Here is a 23,431-nt window from a genome sequence, read left to right as displayed (position 1 = left end):
TTTAAATACCACTGTTGTAATTGTTCGTCTTATTTTAGGAATTATTCTAATTTTCACCCCTTTCAAAAAAATCAATGTCACAACAAATGCAGATGTTATTCATACCTTTTCTCATTTAAAAAAGTCATTTTTATTTATATTTGTTATCATATTAATGACATCTTCCAAAATGTACATGCAGCATTTAGTGTATTTGAGACAGAGTGTTAGAACAACATAATTGACTACTGTTGGTCACTCCCATCAAAAAATAAAAAAAAGAACTGAAAGTTAAAAAAAAATATAAAAAAAAACAAAAAAACATAAAACCACATTTCAATTGTTAATGAACAACTGTATTCCATCATTGTCCAGCAATGTATTAGTTAAAATCACTGTTGACTGGAACAAACTTCCACATACCTGAGATTCTGCTTCTGATTCCATTCATCACAGTCAGACAAAGATCCACATACTCAAGTTTGCTTTCTTTAAAACCACTCTACATTCTTAAAACAACTTTACAGTGCGTCACTGAAAATGGTATATTATATTTAATGTACGGAACTGGGAATGGCTTTGATAAACCTGACAACACCTTTCGAAGAGTGTGACTTTACCAAATGCCTGATTGACTGTATTCAATTGCGAACGAAAATAAAAAATAAATAAATTTTTCTCAAACCCGATAAAGTTGTGCTGTGAATGCTTATGTATGATCGTAAATCCGTTTAATGGCATGATAAAAAAAGAAGAAAAAACCTTTCAAACCTATCTTTCAACAAAAGTACAAACAGAACACCAACAAACGTGTAATTCTGAACTTTGTGCAACTCTGCTGTAATTGATTCCTTCACTTCTAAACATTGTCACTTTAGTTGCAAGAGCCTTATACTTAAAATGACATATTAGAATTGTATGATCCCTAATACAGTATCTCAATACCTCCTGATTCTAACAAATTACTTCAGTCCATAATAACGGCGTTGACATGCTGGTACCTCACCAGTGTTAGCAGTACTGATTGATATTAGATATCTAAATGAAATCCAGACCAATTTCCCCTATTTCTTTCTCTCTGTTTTGAGTGTCTGTGCCAAGCTGCCATGCAAACCGTTATACTTTCAAATGGTTATTTTAAAGCAGCCAAATATTATCAATGGTGTAAACATTACTAAAATTCTCTTTCGCAAGTGCTCACAAAGCAGTTTGTACCTCTTTATACAGTACAGGCATGAACAGTGTCTGTCCATAGACTTTATACAAGGAAGAAAGGTGTATTAAAAAAAACAAAAAACAACTTTGACTATGCATTTACACTCTTTATAGTCCAAAAGCATGTAATGGTAGAGAACTACTAGATCTCAGAGTGTCTTTTTGATTTCCTGTAGCAGACTTCCACTTGTAAAAGCCTTAACTCCTTAAATATCTGTGCAAGGCAAGTGTAAACGAGGTCAGGCTTTATTATCGGTAGTTTGATATTATATGAGCCCACTTTGTTCAATATTGTCTTTGGTCTGGAGAGCTCACCGAGTCTGCTTGTACCTACGTAAACAGTAGGTTTGCTGGTGAGCTGACTTCCCAATGTTGTCCTATCCAATCCTGGGGCTCACTGTAGTGATGTAGAGGTCGTCAGCACCATGGTTCTCTCTCTGATCGACCTCTGTGAAGGCTGTCACTCCTCTGCCAGGCACTCTTCATCAGCTCCAGTGCCTCCCTGCACCTCTTCTGCACCGATGGGTCTAACACCGGCTTACGAGGCAGAGTCACCTGCACAAACGTGTAGAAATGCAAGCTGTTAATTAATGAAATAAATAATTAAAGAAAAATAAAATGTGTATATTTAAAATGTAATTTATTCAAAGAGGAATTTTTACTCCAGTCTTCAGTGTCACATGATCCTTCAGAAATCATTCTAAGCGGATTTGATGTTCTAAATGTAACCTTTCTTATTATCATCAATGTTGAAAACAGTTGCGCTGCTTAATATTTCAGGATTTATTTGAAATAGAAATCTTTTGTAACAAAAACCTTTGTAAATATGTTTGTGGTTTCTTCACCTGGTAAACAGCAGTCCAAGCTTGGCTCAATTCTGCTAGTAGCCGATCTCGCTCCTCACATCCGCTAAAATACAAAACCCATGGAGGGAGAAAGTGAGCACGGTCTTCTGCAAATTCCTGCAGAGAGAAACAAAGGGTGAGGAGTGCACAAGTTTAAAAAAAGACAGTTACAAGCTTTCGCATTCATAAACTAATGTGATTCATAATGACAAGGACACATTTCCTCAAACAGTACAACGAAAAAAAAAGAAAAAAAATCTAAAGAACACCCTATTTGTAGATGTGAAACTACAAACAGCAAACATCTGTTCACAGAGACATCTTACGCACTACAATCTGCACAAAGACTTACAATGACACAGTATTCTTTATCATCCTCCAGGCAAACAGCTGTGACATCGTTCAGATCTGCTCCTCCTAGAGAACGGAAAAAACTGGTCTGGCAATCCTGGTGACACGTGAGCAACTTCCTGTCTGTGAGCACAAGGCAACATGGGATACAGGGTGCAGGAGCTACTCCTTGTGGAATAATCTGAGAAACAAAAATATACAAAATGTATTGGTCAACATCTGGGGAATTCTGGTTAATTCTGTCAGGCTGGACTAAGAAAACATCTACAACATCAACTAAAATGCAAATGTTGGCATGCCTGGAACTGTTGAGGAACAATAACACATTGTCATGTGGCGAATCTGAAAGCATTTCAATGCAAATGCATGAATGGAAAGAAGTCTCAAACGGTTGCATTTAGTCACACTTCCCAAAAAAATGCAAAAGAGATCTTGAATGCTTGAATGATCTCCAGAATGCTTTGAAAAACAGAAATCAAGAACTTCAGGGAAAATGCATCCAGAAAAAAAAAGGTTAATATGTGTCGCTCACCCCTTTAGAGACAGACTGGCAGAGAAGCTGCATCCAGTCGGCCATTTCCAATTCGTTTTCTGCACTGAGCTCTAATGGAGGATGATCCGTCAGAATCACCTGAAATGCATGAGGCTTCTCTGTGCTGTTTGAACGCCTGCAACCTCCACAGTGCCCTCCCCTACAGCAGAAACAGTGGGCATATTTCATATTGATATTTTTTTCTTTCACATTGATATTTATGTTAAGTTGCCAAGAGTGAAATCTATGAACTGGAACACAGCACTAGTAATTGATTACATGTAATCTGGATTAAGTAATCAATCAGATTCCAAAAATTAAATAAATGTAATTAAATGATATTACATTTAAAAATACTTGTAATCAGACTACAGTTACTTATTGATTACGCTGGCAGTATTTATTTATAATTCGTTGATTCTCCCTACTTCTTTTTTAACTTTTACATTTTCCTTTCTAAAAAAGAATACTGCTTATATACATTCAGAAGGTGTTCCATGTTTGTGGAAATGCTCACACAGACCAGCCACTAGTCATGAGCCTATCACTGAAAACTGAGACACACACAGCTTTTGATCACTGGATTTACAGAAATCAATTCACCTTTAAGTGTTTACTCAACATTGCATATCTTATCAGCTCCTGACAAACACATTAATGATTATTTTAATTATCACTCAGTGAGTCATTTAACAATTTATGACTGTCATTGGAAGGCTTTTGTCTTTCCAAAACATTAAAATGTACAAATTCACATCATTTCATATTTGCATGCAATGCAGGGATCTCCCAACTTTTTTGTCAGCGGTTTACTTGTTTACTTGAAGTACCCCCTGAGATTTTAAGGTAATAAGTGAGGTCAATATAAAATGAAGTAAATAATAATAATAATAAATAAAAGTTATTTTATTTTTAAATTAATAAAAAAGCTAAATCATAAAACCTAAAATTAAAATAAATAATGTAATATTTAATGCACTTAATGTTGTTGAAAATGAAGAATGGAGTTTATCTTCTTTCTCTGTCAGTAACCGACCTCGATTTGTAAGTAATCTACCCAGCACTGCTGGAACTACAGCGGAGGCTTACCCCATGGTCACAGACATCAAAGGTGTAACATCTGTTCTCTCTGCATACTGATACAGGATGCCTTTGCTGCCAGGTGAACAGTAGATTAAGATTCAGTACACATGAACGGCTTGCTGAAACACTGTCAAATAGTTTAAAGCACCAAACCCTTTTGTACCTGAGAACCAAGTAACAGCTTTTCCACACTTCCTTTCCCAAATAAGAGTTCCCAGCCCGGTACAACAGTGGCCCCTCCTTAGTGCTGCTGGATTCTCTGGATATGGACGGAGATGTAGGAGAAGCCACAGTCACATCCATGGGATCCTCCCAGTGAACCAGAGAATACAGCCGGATGCTCATCTCCGACAACTACACAAACAGAGTTAGCACAACATCAGTCCTAGCATGTGCATTTATTTAACTATTTGTTGTGCTAACTACTTTTGAAATATCTTTCAAAAACAGGTAATTTGAACAGAAATTATGTTGTGTTTTTACAAGGCTCTATAACATTATTTTTAAATTGAAAAAAAAGTGTGAGATGCTAAATTATAATTTTTTTCTCTTTGAAATGTAATAATTCATGCATTAAAGTATAAATATATTGTGTAATAATAAATAATAATAATTATGATTATGATTCAAGCTCAAATGGCCTTCCTTAAAAATCATCAGTCCAAAAAAACTGCTATAATCATGACAAAGCATATAATTATGCTATTTGTGATTTTTTATTTATAAACAGGAACTGGGAAACAAACAGAAACTATCATTATTGAAGAGGGATAAAAAAAAATGCATTACTTCATTCATGGTTTAATGTTTTTTTAGCATTACAATCACATTAGATTATTTAAATGCAAATAAAATTAATAATATCAGTTCTATTCATAATAATAATATATTAATTTTAAGTAATTTTAAGGCCCCCTAGTTGAGAACCTAAACTGTATGATCATTATAAATGCTTTAATTGTTATAGGAAGAGTCAGCAAAGTGAGCCACAGTCTGCCAGTGTCTCATGCATTATTCAGGATGATAGATCTTCTCTATTTACCTCACAGTGTGTCTCTTGGCATACAAACTTAGAAAGAGCAAGTTTCTCCATGGTGGCGTCAGTGAGAACAGAGGGGTAGGGAGGATCCCTACAGCCGTTTTCCATGGCTGCCTTTAGCACGGTCAGAAACCAGCTGAGAACAAAAAGAGATCCTCTTCAAAGACATGCATACTAATTAATCTCACATGTATGCTTCAATTTAAAAAACTCACACAGTCAAAGATGAGTCGGCTGTGTCCAGCAGGAACTGCCGTCTTCTGTTAGTGCACACCAGAGTGATGGTCTGCTGGTGAAATCCCACCTATGGCACAAGCAAGGGCTCTAATCTCTCTGCAGCATGTCAAACTGATCATTTAGGCTTCAGATTGTTTACTCACAGAGATGTAGTCAAGCTCATTATAAGACACTGCTTCCTCAACACTATAAGGCTTCTCTGCTGCCCCTGAAAAATCAATGGGACACAACAACAAATGCAAACAAGTACTTTTGCAGACGTCCCTAACAATGTCCTGCTCTTCCAATGAAAATTTGCTGACCTTTACGCAAGAGGTAAATGTAGCAGTCTGTCAACAGCAGATACAGAGGCTGCAAATCTCCTTCCATGTGGCCTGTGCTCATTCTCACCATCTGAAATAAATGTACAAATGCAAAAGAATCAATAGGATAGCACCGTTTAACATTTCATCAGAATGTCTGTGTTCTTCATATTACACATTCATGTAATAGGGCCTTGTTTACTTGTATTATTTCCCAGATTTCATTCATTCATTCATTCATTCATTCATTCATTTCAAGAGTCTCTTATTTCAGGACTAGCCTATATACATTTCTTACTACACAGACACAAAACCATTCACCACAAACTGTTTCAAAATATGCACACATTTTAATATCACTAGTACTACAAATGTGATGTTTCAAGCAGCATACTTACTCATACTTAGTTGAGTATGTGTATTACTTTGGATATGCATGATTCATGATTGTATGTTTATGTCATACCCACATTTTTCCATTAACCATTGTGCATGTACACTCGTTCAAAAGTTGTAAATAAATTACTTTTTTCCAAAAAGGGTACATTAAATTGATGAAATGTGACAGTAAAGACATTTATTGACTATTTATACTATTCATCAAAAAATCCTGAAAAAATGTATCATGTTTCCACAAAAATATTAAGCAGCACAACCATTTTAACATTGATAATAATAAGAAATGCTTCTTGAGCAATACTATATATATCCACAAATTATTATTGTTTATGAAGGATCATGTGTCACTGAAGATTGGAGTAATGATGCTGAAAATTCAGCTTTATCATCACAGGAATAAATTACATTTTAAAATACATTAAAACAGAAAACGGGTTCTCTTAAATTGTAATATTGTTTCACATTACTGTTTTTTGCTCAAATAAATGCAGCCTTGGTGAGCATAGGAGACTTCTTTCAAAAACTCTTACTGACACAAACTTTTAAATGGCAGGGTATATATATATATGTGTATATACCTTTTTGGATTTTTCCATCTGATTCTGGGGGTCACAAATGTCATAGAATGTTTTAGAAAATTGGAAAAATGAGGAGATGTGGCCAAGAATTCTTGAACTAGTAAGCTGCAGCTTGGAAACAATGTAAAATTGTAAATACATAGGTATCCATTTAGTGATATTAATTAAATCGAATATAGTTTTACCTTAAAGAGCTGTTCTTCATTCTCCCTGAAAACATGAATCATGAGCAGCAGCAGGTGATTATTATCCACCCTGTACAAACAAACAAAAACAAATAACTTAACCTCATAATAAATCACAAATGGTGTCATTATTAGAGCTATTTCTAAGCCTAAAATCTCACTGGATAAAAGATAACCACAGTTTACAATCTCACTTGAACTCTGCAGCATGGGAGCTCTGTATTGAACAGTCTTTATCCTCCTCCTGCTCTTCTTCTGCTTCACTCTGTTTCTCCTGAGCTGACGTCTCTATTGGGATGGAGGGATCCTGCCCTGCGCCTGTTGTCTCTGCTTCTCCCTCATCTTCATCGCTAACAGGAACATCCTGCGACACGCCATTCCCTGCAGAGTCATTGTGCCCACCACACGAGGGAGCAGGGTCTGGACTCTGGGAGGTAAAGCAGTAGAAGTCTGCAGGTGGCAGGGGGGCCTGCAGGAAGCAACGGCTTGGGTCCGGAGGTTCACCGCCCGAGTCCTCTCGAAAGGGCTGCTGATGGGGGGGTTCATTGTGACTAGTGCATATTCCCTCCTCACCTTCACGTGGTTGCCAGCTCTCTCCATCCAGAGAACCGTTCAGCCTGTCCATGACGTCACGGAGGGGTTGGCCCACACTGTCCATAGAAGTGTCCGTCATTTCAGGGAGCCTCAGTCCTGCCTCCAGGTCTTCATTGTCTCCTTGTCTCCCATTCATCATGCACTCGGCCCCAGGACCGTCTGGCCCCTCCAGAGGACCCCGACTGTCCACGTTAAGCTTGTCTACTATCATGTCTCTCTCAACCACAATCTGAAGGGATTCCTCAGTGTCAGGAGAGATGACATTCTGCTCACTGCTCACAGAGTCTGTCGACCCTCTTGCCCGTCGTTTCTTACCAGGCCTTCTGCGCCTTGCCATTCTGTCGCACAAAGATATATTTATGAAAACAAAACAGGGAAATCATCCATTCCTCTACCTAATGTTAAACCTATTTAGCATAGTGTCATTGTAAAATAAGAAACAAGAACACTATATGTAAGTGGAGTTTAAAGGTGAAGTGTGTCACTTCTGTGGCATTAGTGGTACCAAATATTGCAAAAATCATTTTCAATTGACATCCATTCTAAAGTATCCATTTATTCAGATTAAATAATTGTTTTGCAAGCAACATTTTAAATATTTCATTAAATTAAAGATGTTTTGCCAGCTATTTTGGAGGGTCCTTAAACCATAAATAGTGCTAGCCGAGCAACTGTCATCAATATCAATTGTAATGCTAACAGTAAGGGTGGGCGATATACCGGTAGACACGATTAACCAATTGAAATCTCTCAACCGATAGAGATTTTGGACTATCGTCTCGATCTCGGTTATGCTCACGTGACGTTGTCGTTCTGTGCCGTCTTGAAAACGTATCATATGAATGCGTATTTAAGTCTTGTGGTTTAAAAACAAGTGATTTTAAACTGTTCAAGCGCAATAAGCAGCAAAAGACTGTTTCTGAGTGCACACACCTGAAACTCGCGCACATAAAGCCGGTGCTCATACAGAGCGCGAGTTATGAACTTAGAGCCAAGAGTTATTTTTAGCGCCTTACTGCGCTTGAACAATCAAATACAAACACTTATATGTCAAAATGCCCACCTTTGCAAGTATCCTCAAAAACAGAGTTTGTTTTAAACTGTTTATGTAAATGGTTGAGAAAGGAAGCGCATGTGTATCAGTATATTAGATCAGTGCATTCACTCTTAAAGTGACAGCAGCCTAATAAACCTGCTTTGTTCTATTGTAGTTCTTTATTTCTAGTGCTTAAAGTTTTTCAGGTAGGTCTATTTCATTAGTGTCTTTGTTCTATTGTAGTTTTTTGTCCTATTGCTTTTAATTATTTTCTTTGTTCCTATTTTATCACTGGCAGTTTACTTGTCTTCAGTGAGCTTGAGTTTGTTTGCTTATGTTAGTTAGGCTAGAATAATTTTTTTATGAGAATGTTAAATTGGTGATGAGATTTATAACATTTAAACACTTTATAAAGTGACAACCCAGTAACTTTGTTTTGGTAAGCCTTTCTCTGCAAGCATGTCAAAAATTAAGCCGATCTGATTTCGCTCCCCTTCTGAGGTAGGAAGGGGATATTAATATAATATTACCGCCCCTTAATCTGCTCGTTTCCACCCACGGCACCGCCATTTGGTTTACAACAGTGTAACCAGTTCTAACGCAATGTTAAAAGTTGGAGCAAAGCATGCAAACTGTTCTGTCGTTGCTGCACAGACGAGCACTGAACACTATTTGACCAAAAAACGTCACAGCTGTCTTATAAAGACCTCAGGGAACTGTCAACTTGTGTAAAAGCTAAACATGACAGTACATTAAAGTCGATTAGATTAATCAATGTAACTCCACAACAACTACATCCATGTATCCACTAACCATTCAGAAACGTCCAGGTGCAGTCTAAAAGTTGAACCTCTTCCTGAGTCTCTCTGTAAGGCTGCATTCCACTAAGGGTTATTTATGAGATTTGACTGAAATTCGCGTTTGTTATTGCTCGTGTAAAAGATCGGCCGTCTTCTGAACGGAGGCGGGGAGCAGCAGCTCATTTGCATTTAAAGGGACACACACAAAAATGTTGCGATGTTGGTCACACCCAAAAAGGGGAAACTATAATAAATGATCTGGGGGGGTTTTTGAGCTGAAATTTCACAGACACTGGGGACACCATAGATTTATAATACATATTGTGAAAGGGGGCATAATATGTCACCTTTAAATTAAATTTTTATATCAAAAACCTTATTTAAAGCAAAAATAACTATATCGTTATCATGAAATAAACGTATTCATATTGTCATATTGTGATACAAGTTATTGGTCATATCGCCGACCCCTATCTAACAGATCCGAGCATTACAGACTTACTTGACTTCTCAAACTGCTCGCAATAGTTTTTTTTTCTAAATGTGTTTACAGTCTTTGGGAAGTTAGCCTATAAATGGTTTACTGTTTTAGTGACACACTTCACCCTTTCAATGAATAATGTGTAATTGCCACTACTGTAATGCTACACCATTAGCTCTAATGCTCAAGACACACCTAATGACTTCCAGCTCAGTGCTGGTGATCTCAGAATCTTCTCCTGTTGTGGAAGCATGACGGCTAGACATGTGCACCGGGGTGACATCAGCGGAAGTGTTAGTGTCTGAGCCCTCTTTGAAGGGATTGTGCCGAAATGTAGGGCTTCGCGACAGAGACGTGGTCCTGATGGTGCGTGCAGAGGCCCTGATCACCACACAGTCACTGACAACAGTCTGAGGGTCGGATCCTGAGGAACGGGGCCCACTGACTGGATCCGTCAAGTCTCCCTCTGTCAGAAAACAACATGAAGCGAAACCATCTTAGACATGCAGGTATTAGTATGCAGGTATTAGCAGGCAGGATAAACAGCTACTGAATCATGACGAAAGCACAGAGAAATCCAACAAATGTAAGTTGTTTTGAAAAACTTAGCTTTCCAGCTACTTCCATTTCATCCTTTTATTTATCTAAAAATTATGGGAAAATAATCACAAATAGTGCAAATTATTAAATCACTTTTTTTGCTGTTAATTTGCTGATATTTGCTGTATACATAGGCCTAAATATATTGCAGTACTGAAGACAGACGTGTGCTGAAGCTCTTGCAATGACTATTCTAACTGTTTATTTTATATTTTATATTTTATAAAAATTATATATATAATTTTGATGTTAAAATTGTTTACTTTAGTGTTGTGTCTGCATTAAATACAATGAATTAAACAAAAAATTATAAGTATATTAAACTTTTACATACTAACAAATAATTTAATATCATGCAAGCAAAGACTTGTTCTGCATTTAAAAAGACTGCTATTTGGCTATTACAGTCAGCATTTCATAATCATTAAGTTATGACTTATATTTGCCATAGAATTTAGGATTGGAAGCAGTTGGTTAAAACCCAAGCAGAAAACATGCAAACCAGCTGCCACACTGCTGCAGGTGCAATGGCAGAAAACCCAATCCATCACCAGACAGCGAGTTTCAGCTGCATCAGGCACTGTGAATGTTTTAGTACCATCCCAAAAAACCCTGCATCAGCGAAGGGTTGGGTTCTGTTTAGTCTAATATAGACCATAGGCACCAGCAACCCATCTATGAACTCTTCACAAGCACATTGCATATAACAGATTCTGCGCATGAAACAAACGTGCAGTGAGTGAAACAGACATGCGCAATTCTGGTTAGTAGCTTTGGGAGGATGGATTGTGTGGGATTGCAAACGTTAGATTGGGGAAGGGGGAAATAACCATGTCCCACCTTCCCAGTCTGCACTTGGCAATGACTGCAACACAGGGAAGATGTCACCAAAATCATAATCTAAAAAAGGAAAAATAAGACTCATCAATAGGCAGGAAAGAATGATGAAGTGAATGAAAGAAGAACAGAAACTGTATGATATCAAAAGTGTGTGTGAAACTAAACATATGACAGGAACTGAAAAAAACTGAATGAGACACTGTGACATAATGAGCTGTGAAATGTGTCACTGAATTAAATGAAAGCATTAATGTGTGAAGATCATGGTCACAGATTATTGAGCACTCACTGACACTGTCCTCATCTTTCATATAAACAATCTTAAAGATAACTGTCATCCTGGTGCAGAATAATGAATTATATCAATGGGAATATGCCACTTTGTAAAAGAAAGAAGGAAAGAGAAAGACAATATAAAAAAGTGTGAAAATAAGACACAGAGGTTGGAATAGTAAAAAACACAGTGGGAGAAAAAGATGGAGAATTGAATCCAAGCAGCTCACCTTCACTGGATGGGGCAATGGCGCTGTCGTCCCACTCAAGGTTTGTGGAGGTGAGGGAAGTAAAAGAGTGCAGTGACAGGCTATCAGAGCTTGGCAACCTCTCCTCAAAATCCAACAGATTCTGAGGTTTGTAGTACTCTGGCATGTAAGGAGCAACATCCAGGTATGGCGCATCCTGTCACAAATTAAAAAAGTAACCATTATTCGGACATGGAGATATCAATGATATATAATATATACAATGATATAATAATATATATTTTTAAATAGACCTGCAGTATAACTATTGAAGGAATAAGGACTGATAAAAAGGTGACAAAAAAAAAACCTTTCTGACCTGTCAGAGCACCTAAATGATACACTCTCTCATATTTCTCATACTATTTTGAAACAGCTTGTAAAGAGCAGTCAGTTGTTGCACTATAAGACAGACACTTCAGGTCTAGGACATACAGTGGAACAGCCAATCTAATTCTAGACTGGAAAATGAATGAAGAGAAATACCAGTTCAAGGTCAAAGCGGATGAACTCCAGCCCAGAGACAAGGGTAAGAAACAGAGTGAGATGATCATGACTGCATACCAATGCATTTCTGTAAAGGAGGAAACATACCACAAAAATCAGATGACCACTTAAAGGAAGCACTTTTATGATCTGAAACCACAGAAGAACAATAATACATATTATCTCCAAGTCACTCACTTGTAATAGTATTTATGGAGCAGTCCTTGATTCTCTTGAAAAAGTCGGAGGTAGCTTTCTAAAGAACTTTCACTGAGTGCCAAGTAGAGCCAGGCACGACCTGTGGAACAACAACACAGCAGTCATAGTTAACTACATGAAACAAGGCATCTTGAAGGGTAAGTTCACCCGAAAATTCTGTCAGTAATTACTCACCCTCATGTTGTTCCAACCCCGTAAGACTTTCGTTCATCTTCGGAACACAAATTAAGATATTTTTGATTAAATCTGAGAGCTGGCTCACTCCTCCATAGGCTTCCATGTTATTGAAACTTGCCGGCCCAGAAAGTTAGTAAAGACAATGTTTAAAATAGTCCAAGTGACTACAGTGGCTCAACCATAAGTTTACCAAGCGACGAGAATACTTTTTGTGCGCAAAAAACAAACAAAAATAACGACTTTATTCAACTATTCATTTTCTTCTGTGTGGGCCTCTGACTGAGTTCAGCATCACACACATGACCAGCGTCGGCCAATAGTGAGCCTACGTTCTGACGTTGCGCTGCTACACTACTTGAACTCACGTCAGAGGCCCACACAGAAAAAAATGAATAGTTGAATAAAGTCGTTATTTTTGTTGTTTTTTGCGCACAAAAAGTATTCTCGTTGCTTGATAAACTTATGGTTGAGCCACTGTAGTCACTTGGACTATTTTAAACATTGTCTTTACTAACTTTTCTGGGATGGCAAGTTTCAATTACATAGAAGCCTATGGAGGAGTGAGACAGCTCTCAGATTTCATCAAAAATATCTTAATTTGTGTTCCAAAGATGAACAAAAGTCTTACGGGGTTGGAACAAGATGAGGGTGAGTAATTACTTAGGCTGAGTCCCAATTCGCCTACTTATACTACGACCTAAAAGTATGTACTTTTTTTGTGATGAAAAAGTACATACTTTTGAGTGTGTAGCAAAAGAGTATGCACGTTCTGGGACATACTTCGATGGCGTCATGCAACGTAAACGAGAACGTGGTTGCCTAGTTACGCACACCGCGACTGTTAACAAAACATTTAACATTTCATTCATTCTTATATATCCAATATAATTTTATTTACTATTCCCATCTTTTTTTCCACAATACATTTGCAATGTGTTTACCAAATTGAGGAGTGAAGCAGGGCGTCGTCGTAGATCAACCAAACGCAGGTCGTGTGTGAGGCGGCTGGTTCTGACGTTCATGTGCAAATGTGTGTAACGAAAGCTACTTATTTTCTGAGTTAAAATATTTAAAGTTTATAGTGTAACTATTGTTTAACGTATTTTATTCTTATAATAATTTATGTATAATACTTAAAAATACCCCGATGAAAATGAACCATGCTTTTACTATAGTAAAAGTGTAGTAACCATGTTTCTTTGGTTGGACTGATAAAGTTAACATTTGTACAGCCACAGTATTACTACAAATAAGTCAGACAGAAACATCAAAAGAAATACATAAAAAAGACACTTGCATGACACTGTACTAGAGCCTTTTTATTTATTGTTTTGTAGCCTGCAATGAGGCGCTCAGTATCTTCATCGGACCCTACAAGATAAACACAGTACTTTTTTGGCACAACATAAACCCATTAATATTACGAGACGACAAAATATAACTTTAATTAGGGTTAAACATTTGAATTCTTACACTTAAAAACTGAGGGCGCATCTCCGTTGCTGCATCCGACTACCATGTTTACATCACCATCATCACCGCAAAGCTCCTCCCTCCCGCACGCAATGGGTTGTGGGCAATATTAGCCGTTAGAGTGTGCATTGATCTGCACTTCGAATTCTAACCGGAAATAGTAGACCATCCGGGTATCTTTGGAATACTCATTTCAACATACTACGATTTGGGACGTACTAATTCTAGTTTCGCATACTATTTAGGACGGATAGTATGCGAATTGGGACTCAGCATTAGTTTATTATTGGGTGAATATAATATTATTTATTATTGGGTGAACTAACCCTTTAATATATCTAAAAAAAATGTAAAAAAAAAATCTCACTGACCCCATACTTTTGAACAATAGTGTACCATTATAAACCATTATAAAGCGCATCACAGAATCGGTCGGTAAAGGTTTTGGTCTTACTTCTGCCAAGATTGGTAGCTATGTGCTGGAGTTCGTCAATCTGTCTGACGGCCTCTCGCCGCGTGAAGTGTAATACGAGGACCCAGTAACCTGATGAGATGTCCTGCAACCTTCAAGACACAGAGAAAAGAGAAGACCTGTGTGCTTCAAAATGTCTACTTAAAAAGTATTTGAATTTTCAAAGGCTGTGGTGCAGTCTGTCTAACCCATAAAGTAGAGCGTGATCCAGGTGTTCACACAACCTCTGAAGAACCCGGTCGTGATTTCTGATAGCTGGCGTCTCATCCTCACAGGCGGCAAAGTAACTCTGTAACTGCGGATCAAATGTTACAAAGTGTTAAAGAATGATCACATGAACATGAATGAAAAATGCTTGTCCTGTCTGGTAAATTTCTGAAGCGCACACAGCCATGACATTCCAAGCAATCCTTATCATTCTGGATGAACAACCTAAGATGAGAAATGTATAAAATATAAAGAAATATAAACTTTTCTTTCGAATTCACCGCATTATGTGATTCACTGATGAAAGTGGGGCTTTATGATTTGTAAGTCCATCATAAATCCATGAGAACGTACTAATGCCAAGCACCTGATGAGCTAAAATCTGAATGACTAAGTCAAAAGGCGGCAGGGTGTGTAAGTCACTACTATCCTGAATCACAGGTGCAAAAGACAGACCAAGAAAGAAAGAAAGAAAGAAAGAACATTCTAACGTTGCAAACAGCAAAGATTCAGTAAGTTTATACAGAACAAAAAGACAGGATGACCTGGGATGGACCCATAAAATAAGTAGCAACCTATGTTTGTCCTATTAATAGGACCTCATTTGATCACAGGACTTCTTAACAGGGCCATCATAGTGTCACAGTTTTGATGTGTCTATGATGCACATGCAGTGAAGAAGAGTTTACTTGACTGAAGCCTAAAATGACTGTATCCCATTCATGTAATTTTACTGATAAACAGATATTAACTACGCTATAAATACACACTATAAACTAGAATAGTCAATCTAGTGCAGCGACAGTTGACTGGCTAACCTGGTATTCCTTAAACCTTGAATTGAAAACACTGGATGTTATTCTTAAGATGTCAAGGCGTTTGTCTTCACCAAAACACAGCAGGAGGGGGAGGGAGGCCCAACTATTTTGATAGCGTAAACAGCAAAAATCTCAAACTAACCTTCAAATTATAATCTAGAAAAGGTCGATATATATCCTCGGTGCATGTATAGAGTTTCTTACCTTCTTGACGGAAAAGGAGATGTTTTCGAGGATCCTGTCTTTGACTTTGAGTTGATCCATGTCTGGCTCTGCTCTGCGGGTGTCAGCTGACGCGCGCTCCCGACTCGTGTTGTGTTCACTCACAGGCCACGAGCTTAGTGATGACGTTCATTGTAGTTCTTGCGGTTTTCGTTTCGTAAGGTCTGTTGCTTTCATTACTTGAAGAGACTTTCGATTTTTGTTCTACAACATAAATTACACGCGGTCATATTTCAAACTTGAATTTTGTAACAACTATTTGTTTTAAAAACGTACGTTTCTATCAAGTCGCTACGTAAGGACTACAATATATGTCGGTTTAATTATACGTCATTCATCAAGCATGTAATCTCACATTTTTGTCTGGCTAAAATCATTGTTTCAAAAAGACATTGTCACCAGGCCAAACTGTATTGTTTACTGGAATAGACTGGTTGAAGGTTTGTTATGGAAGGCCATCTGGACTTTACCAAACAAATATTTATTGGTAAATAAAATAAAGGAACTACGTTTCAAGATCTGACACAGGTACTACCCAGTAAATAATTTTCTTGTTAAATTTAAAAAGGATATTGATCTGAACTGTTCTTTTAGCAATACATTGCCTGAAACTTTGTTTCATCTGTTTTGGCATTGCGCTAATGTAAGAACATTTTGGAAAGATTTGTCTAGATTTATAATTGACAACATTGACCCCTCATTTTCTTTGTGTTTAGAAAATGTTATATTTGGTTTTAATAATATTCCCTCAAATAAAAGGAAAGAGTACTACATTATAAATTTAATTTTTGCTAAATTCCATATACATATAAGTACAATAAAACCAAACCGTTGTTTTTGGTTCTTGAAAAAGAAATGCAAATATATATCAAAACTATCTTTCATTCCCACAATAAGAAAGCAATTAAAACTATTTCGGTTTGTGAATCCTTTGATATTTTTATATAATATTTAGCCTCCCCCCCTGGCTTTTTGTTTGTTTGCTTGTTTTTGTTTTCTCCAATTTGTATATATTGCAATTCTGACTGTACATTGACTTTGTTTGTCTGAAGCGCAATACAAAAATAAATAATAATTTTGTCTGGCTAAAAGTTAAAATTACCTATTTATATTAAATATAACAGTTTGTCGCCAAAAAATCTGACTATCCTAGGAAGACTGCTTACATTTAGATGTATTTATTTAGCAGACGCTTTTGTCCAACACGACTTACAAATGAGGAATATTTTATACAAGAAAGGATTATGTAGATTTGTATATCAATCCTTGTCTTTACATAAACGTGCAAATAAATATATTTTTTTATTATACGGATAACACAAAATTGAACTGTTCTAGCAAACAACCGATGTGAATGCGAGTTTGAGGTACAAAATGCTGATGATATTATCACCATACATCATACAAACAAGGGTGTTAATGATGTACACTACTATTCAAACGTTTGGTTTCAAGAAGATAAAAAACCCTAATACTTTTATTTAACAAACATTTATGGCATTACAAAAGATTTATATTTCTAATAAAAGCTGTTCTTTTAAACTTTCAATCCATTATAAAATCCTTAAATGTATTACAATAAAAACATTGATAAGAGATTTCTGAAGGATTAAGCGACACTGAAAAAGCTGCTAAAAATTCTGATCTGCCATCTCAGGATAAAATTAAATTTTAAAATAGAATATTGTTTCTAGAAATAGAAAAGTTATTTTAAATTGTAATATTTTAACAGTATTACTGTTTTTAATTGTATTCTTAATCAAATAAATGCAGCCTTTCTGAGCACAATAGATTTCTTTCAAAAACAAATACAATTCTCAACCCCAAAAAATTTGAACAGTAGTGTATCAATTAAAATATTTTAAAAAATGATTATGCATACTATGTGTATATACAGTGTTTGTATACTCTATTGTCACATTCATCACTATCCCATGTATTTAAGAATTTAAAGGAATAAGGTCACAAATAAAATAAACTTGCCTGTGTAGTCCACATTTTAGAGATGAGTCTGTAAAAACTATTTATAACTCCAAAAACCATCATGAATAGAATCAGGCACTTTCAAAAGGGATGCAAATGAACAGAGCAGAAAAAGGGTAGTGGTGGAATGTTAAAACTTTACTGCCTTCAGGTGTTTCAACCACATTTTGAGCATCCATTCCTCTTTTTACAAATGGTAGATTTCAAAACAATCTTTTCATAGCAAGAGCTGAAACATCAGTGCACATTGTATAATAAAAACCAATTCAAGTTGCATTTTATACAAATAAAAGAAGAGTGCCCCAAAATCACTTTAAATAACCAAATTGCAAACCAGAAAACAAAAACATATTTTGTCAGATTACCCAACCCCACTCCAAAGAACAACGTAATGTAATGTAATTTGTAATGGCACACCATCCAACTCACCAAAATGAGCCCATACCAACATAAATCAGATCTCATGACTGCTAGAGGTCTGGAGCACATCATCTTTTTTTCCCCCATCATTTTATTGTACTCCTCATTACTGGTACTCATTTTAATCAGACTTCTCTTTTTCTCTCATATGCAGAAAGACGACACTGAAGACAAAGAGTCCTGCCATCATAGAGAAGGCACTGGCATAATATGGAAAGGCAGAGGGGATGAAGCGCTCATATTGGGTGTGTTGCAGTGGACGGACAGAAACCTGTGGAATAACACACACAAAAAAATCAGTAAATATCAAGAGAGAATAAATCGCTGCGGAAATGTTGAGAACCTGAAATATATAGAAATATATATGAATATTGAATCTCACTTGGGTTGAGGAGTAGAGGTGTGTGTAGCCAAGTCTGTTGTAGTCAACTTTGAACTGAAAAACTCCATATACATCTGGAAGCTTGAACTGTACACTGTATTTTCCACCTAAACAAGCAGTCATATATTTTTTTAATGCCATTCATTATTAACAAACTATCATTTCAAATTTTGGGGTCAGTAAGATGTTTGTGAAAGATGTCTCTTACCCTCAGCCAAAGCTGCATTTATTTGATCAAAAATACAAAGCAGTAATATTGTGAAATATTCAGCATCATTACTCCAGTCTTCAGTGTCACATATTCCTTCAGAAATCATTCTAATACACTGATTTGGTGCTCAAGAAACACTCATTATCATTGTTGAAAACATTTTTGTGGATTTTTTTTTTTTCAGGACTCTGATGAATAGAGAGTTTTTATTGAAATCTTTTATTTAAAATAGAAATCTTTTGTAACAAATGTCTTTACTGTGACTTTTGCTCAATTTAATGCATCCTTGCTGAACAAAGGTATTAAAAAAAAATGTATCTTACTGACCCTAAACTTTTGAACAGTGGTGTACATGCACTTATAATAATGACATACCATTTTTCTTGAGGTAGGTCCTGACAAATGGATCAATTCTGACAAATTCCAGCTGAATGTCATCTCCATCAAAGGGCACCCACTTTCCACCAGACAGCATCTCAATCACAATGCTGTACTCCTGTAGAGACAATGCACACCGTAGTAGTAAATCAAATTGCTGTTTGTTGAGCATATTATGTTTCTTTAAAAGAAAAGTGAATGTTTGTCCATTTCTAAGCAAAACATTCTTCAGAATTAGCAAGCAAAATATTTGCACAATCAGAACACACTTCCAGTGCCAAATCTGTCAAATGAACTATAATACCTACAAAAACAATATATGCTATGCCTCACCACAAGGTCAGTGATGGTATAGGCAGCGGGGGGTGTGCTCTCTCCAACTGGATGATGGGTAACCGCCCCAACCCTCAGAACACCAGCCTCCTTAAACACCCAGCGGGACAGGGACTCAGCCAGCTCCTGGTTTCCAGTCTGTTCATATCTAAGAATATGCAAATCATGCATTATAAAAATGCTAAACAAATGGAGAACTTTCAGCATGGCACAGTTAGTTAAGCTGAAGGCCTTAACTTCACAACTGATCAAGCATAAAATAATAGATATTATTGGTTGACCAATATATCGCCATGGCCAATATATCAGCCAATATTTGGCATTTTTTAAGTTTTAAGTTGTTCTGTTTGGCCAATAAGTGTCGAAAGTGGCAGATTGTCCGTCTTCATTAGTTTACTGTCTTTCTTTAACACTTCTGTCTTAATTAGGAAAATGAATGGCATATGAAAAATGTATTACAGCATTTGCTTGTCTGTTATTAGTAATAAACATGCAAACACTAATACTTTCTCATACAGTGTAGCAACATTCAGCAAATACGCATCTATACAGACATACTCAAATATTTCCTTCAAACAATGCTCTGCTATATTCAGTTGGCCGCTATATCATTCATGTCATATTTACTATATGTAAATAAGCCCTACCCGTTTATTACACAGATTTATCAGATTACTGAGTGCACTGCTGGTTACAGTTTGCTTTTTATTCATATTTTTATCCATCTCTTTATTTGTGAAAAATACTATAATAGCATTAGAGAATCAAGAAGTTTCTATATAAAGTTTCAATCTGTTTATTTTAGAGATGTATTTTTTTGTCAAGTTCAAAGTATTGTTTTTCAGAATGATATATTTTACAATTACTTCCTTCTAATTTAGTAAATATGTAAAGTAAATATTTTTATTGTTATGCATGTGTTATTTACTATCTTTAAAATAAATAGCGTGATATCACATTTGGCCAATCAACTTTATTTCAGCGTCGGCCACACTGGCAATACATATGATTTCAACCTAATGTCACATATGATTTCAACCTAATGTCACAATGTATTTTAATGTCTGAATATATAGCATAACAGACCTCTTTGACCCAGGGGCAGCCTTCTGCACGGGGGAGTTGAAGAAAGCATCACTGAAGAAGTGCAAAGACCCGCTGAAAACCACACGCGCATTGTTTCTTGCCTGCAGACCGGCAATCAGGAGGGTGTTCTTTCCAACTGCATGAGGATACTGGAAAGCAAAAAGGGAACGGAGGTGAGTGCAAATGATTTTATCAAAAATGTAACATTAAAAGATTTTGGCTGTTCTCAAGCACCACATTTTGAAATATTGACCTGTGTGATGGGACGATCAGGGAAATAGGAGTAAGAGGTAGAGGATCCTGTCAGAATGTCCAGCACCAGAGAGTTATCTGGGTCAGCCACCATGCTGAGGAAAAGAGGTAACTTGTAATTGGATTAATTACATTTTTACATTAAGCAAGTAACAGGGTAATAAGAGACCACTTACCCAACACCTTTGAACAGGACTGGTTTATCAGTGGGCTTGCCAACTATAGTTGGGGCTTTAAGAAGATTCTCTGGATCTGCAACAATCAGTGTGTGCTGTACAAAAATAAAGAATTCAACTTTAATACACATAATAAGGCTTAAAACAAAGATTTGAAACTGCGGTGTAAATGTCAAGAGAGTAAAATAATCGCTATATTAATTTAACACGAAATAGCAACCCATTTTAATTCCAAGGTCAAGTTCTCCCTCAAGTATTTCACATATTTAATATTTCTTTATTACAAAAAACGGGAGTTACAAAAAAAAAGGAAATTATGATTTGTATTTGTTTACCTGCATGTCATGTGACCATTAACCAATATCAGAGAACAGAACATGTTAAATTATTGAAATATTAACTTAAAAATGCATGGGGTACTTCAAGGAATTATTTTAAATCAAAGTGATTCGGCTGGAAATAAAATGTTGGGCATCCCTGGCCTAAACCAGTGATTTAATGGCCATCTTACTATTGGTTAAAGCCAAACAGCCTACAGTAGGTGACATCAGATAAAGCAAAAAATCATTCCAGAGACTATGCAAATAATTACATTATGAAATTCCAAAAACTTTTTCTCACTTGAATTTAGTGTACTGAAAAATCATGGACAATAATATTTATTTCATGTTCATGTAGAACATTTCATTTTATATAAATTGTTTGAAGCTCTATTTTTCCTCCTTCCATTACTTACCTCGCCAGGGTCAGAAACATCATAGTTATGGTGGTCAATGACAGCGGTTTTCTCCTCATCAAATTCAATCCCACATTCACTGCCTAGCTCTCTCAGAGGGTCACCTGCCAGAGTCATAGTGGTAAAAAGATTACATTGACATGATCAACAGGCCAATATGTGTACACAATTTGTAAAACCAATACAGCACTCACCAATATCAGAGCTGGCAGCAACAAGAACATTTCCTCCACCATCAATGAAGGCCGTAATGGTCTCTACGTTGATGTTGCCCCCAAAATCTGTTCCATTGGGAATTTGTAAACATTAGATGGTTATTCAAGCATATAAATGGCAGCACGACATGAAAATCATGTTAACTTTAACAGGCTTCACCTTCCACTGATGGAGAGAAAATGATGAGATGGTCGTAGAGGAACTGGCCATACTTTATCAGAGAGAGACCAGGATCATCAGCAGTCTTGAAGGAAAGGTCAAACCCACGATCTGAGAACAACAATGTAATTACGGGTTCAAACAATTAAGAAACGTACAATACCTTTGTGTGTCAGTACAGGCATGCTGGAGCAATTACTCAATCAGAGTCACATATTCTTAACATGCATCTTCAACTGATTTCACATATAAATGAACATATTAAACTTATTTTCTTGTGTTAATGTGATCATTTGAAGTGTTAATAAATAAATAAATAAAATCCTATAATGTGTAGCTCACCTGCTAAACTGCGGAAGAAGATTGAATGAGTGTCTCTGATGTTGGGATTGTCCACCAGAACGAGAGTCTTTCCGTTTCCTAAAACTACCTGCAACATTAACGCCACGGATAAAACAAACAACGTGCTTTTGCTGAACCCGCCAGACAATGTGGGAATCATTGCAGCACGCCGTCTTTTGCAGGTTAATGTTGCAAGAGTCGCGGTGTCCCTCATTGACAAGCAACCTATCGCCATTTTCCTCCTTTGGACAACGTCAGCGCTAACGCGGATACGAACTCTGACCCAGAGCTGCAGCCAATCGCGTGCTGCCTCATGGACTCATTAATATTATAATGAGACTAAAGATCTGTCGTGGTCCGCACATAATGTATCTTTTGCAGGAAATTTGTTAAAATGTACATGCAGTTGAAACAACTATTTGTACACGTTTATTTCCAAACAAATAATATTTGTTAATTTAATTTAATTTAACTTGTTTAACTAATTTGCCCTTAAATTAATGCGAGTTAATTGATTATTCGTATAGATAAACTTGAAGAAAATATAGCATTTTTGTGTTGTTTATGTACAAAGAATCTTTCTTAAAAATTTTACGACCAACAGAGGTCAGTACAACACAATGCTTTTCGGTGGTCAGGCGTCGGTGTGTGGTAGATTAATGCTGACTTCACATGCTATCGAAAATGTCCTACTTCCCATTTCTGAAGTTGTGAATACGAGCTCATCGCATTTAAATTTTGACTCGAGTTGAATTGTCCATGTCCAATTTTTTAACTAGGAAACTAGTATTTACAATAATTCCGATAGCACGTGAAGGCAGCATGACTCAAATGAATAAAACTGAATGTGAAGATATTATATTTAGTAATTATATATCTGTTGGTTATTTAATCCATTATACTAAAATATATAAATATATTTTAATTGCAAAAAAAAAAATGCTTTTTATATATTAGCCTTTAATATGCTTTGGCTTTTATTTGATATATGTTTCGGAATGTTACATTTTACATTTGTGTGGCGTTTCATTAATTAAATTACTTTTCATAATTTTTACATAAAAGT

At 36.3% G+C, this 23,431-nt stretch overlaps 2 protein-coding genes across 6 annotated transcripts; both read right to left on the bottom strand.

Annotated features, from left to right (window-relative positions):
• Positions 1-87: 87 nt before the first annotated feature.
• Positions 88-15,811, bottom strand: plekhm2 (pleckstrin homology domain containing, family M (with RUN domain) member 2). 5 transcript variants are annotated; one of them, XM_082145318.1, is made up of 21 exons: positions 15,674-15,811; positions 14,633-14,739; positions 14,427-14,536; positions 12,302-12,401; positions 12,104-12,191; positions 11,600-11,774; positions 11,097-11,156; positions 9,852-10,122; positions 6,940-7,677; positions 6,746-6,815; positions 6,561-6,671; positions 5,584-5,674; positions 5,425-5,489; positions 5,260-5,348; positions 5,048-5,180; positions 4,169-4,359; positions 4,012-4,077; positions 2,923-3,082; positions 2,392-2,571; positions 2,040-2,156; positions 88-1,749 (listed from the first exon to the last, which is right to left on the bottom strand). In XM_082145318.1, the coding sequence occupies exons 1-21, from the start codon at positions 15,731-15,733 to the stop codon at positions 1,612-1,614; spliced, it is 3,120 nt and encodes a 1,039-aa protein (XP_082001444.1). In that variant the 5' UTR covers positions 15,734-15,811; the 3' UTR covers positions 88-1,611. The 5 variants fall into 5 exon arrangements, with proteins under 5 accessions (XP_082001444.1, XP_082001446.1, XP_082001447.1 ...); XM_082145320.1 differs by having other exon boundaries at positions 6,561-6,584; XM_082145321.1 differs by lacking the exon at positions 6,561-6,671.
• Positions 15,812-17,791: 1,980 nt separating this feature from the next.
• Positions 17,792-22,627, bottom strand: ddost (dolichyl-diphosphooligosaccharide--protein glycosyltransferase subunit (non-catalytic)). The gene is made up of 11 exons (XM_082145326.1): positions 22,366-22,627; positions 22,024-22,134; positions 21,843-21,929; positions 21,649-21,752; positions 20,913-21,007; positions 20,738-20,831; positions 20,485-20,633; positions 19,399-19,546; positions 19,063-19,183; positions 18,477-18,583; positions 17,792-18,365 (listed from the first exon to the last, which is right to left on the bottom strand). The coding sequence occupies exons 1-11, from the start codon at positions 22,598-22,600 to the stop codon at positions 18,216-18,218; spliced, it is 1,401 nt and encodes a 466-aa protein (XP_082001452.1). The 5' UTR covers positions 22,601-22,627; the 3' UTR covers positions 17,792-18,215.
• Positions 22,628-23,431: the final 804 nt, after the last annotated feature.

The sequence above is a fragment of the Leuciscus leuciscus genome, assembly GCF_965113295.1.
Source record: "Leuciscus leuciscus genome assembly, chromosome: 18".
In the NCBI taxonomy this organism is placed as follows: domain Eukaryota; kingdom Metazoa; phylum Chordata; class Actinopteri; order Cypriniformes; family Leuciscidae; genus Leuciscus; species Leuciscus leuciscus.
The sequence above is the reverse complement of the archived record's forward strand: the minus strand, read 5'-3'. Positions and strand labels throughout refer to the sequence as shown.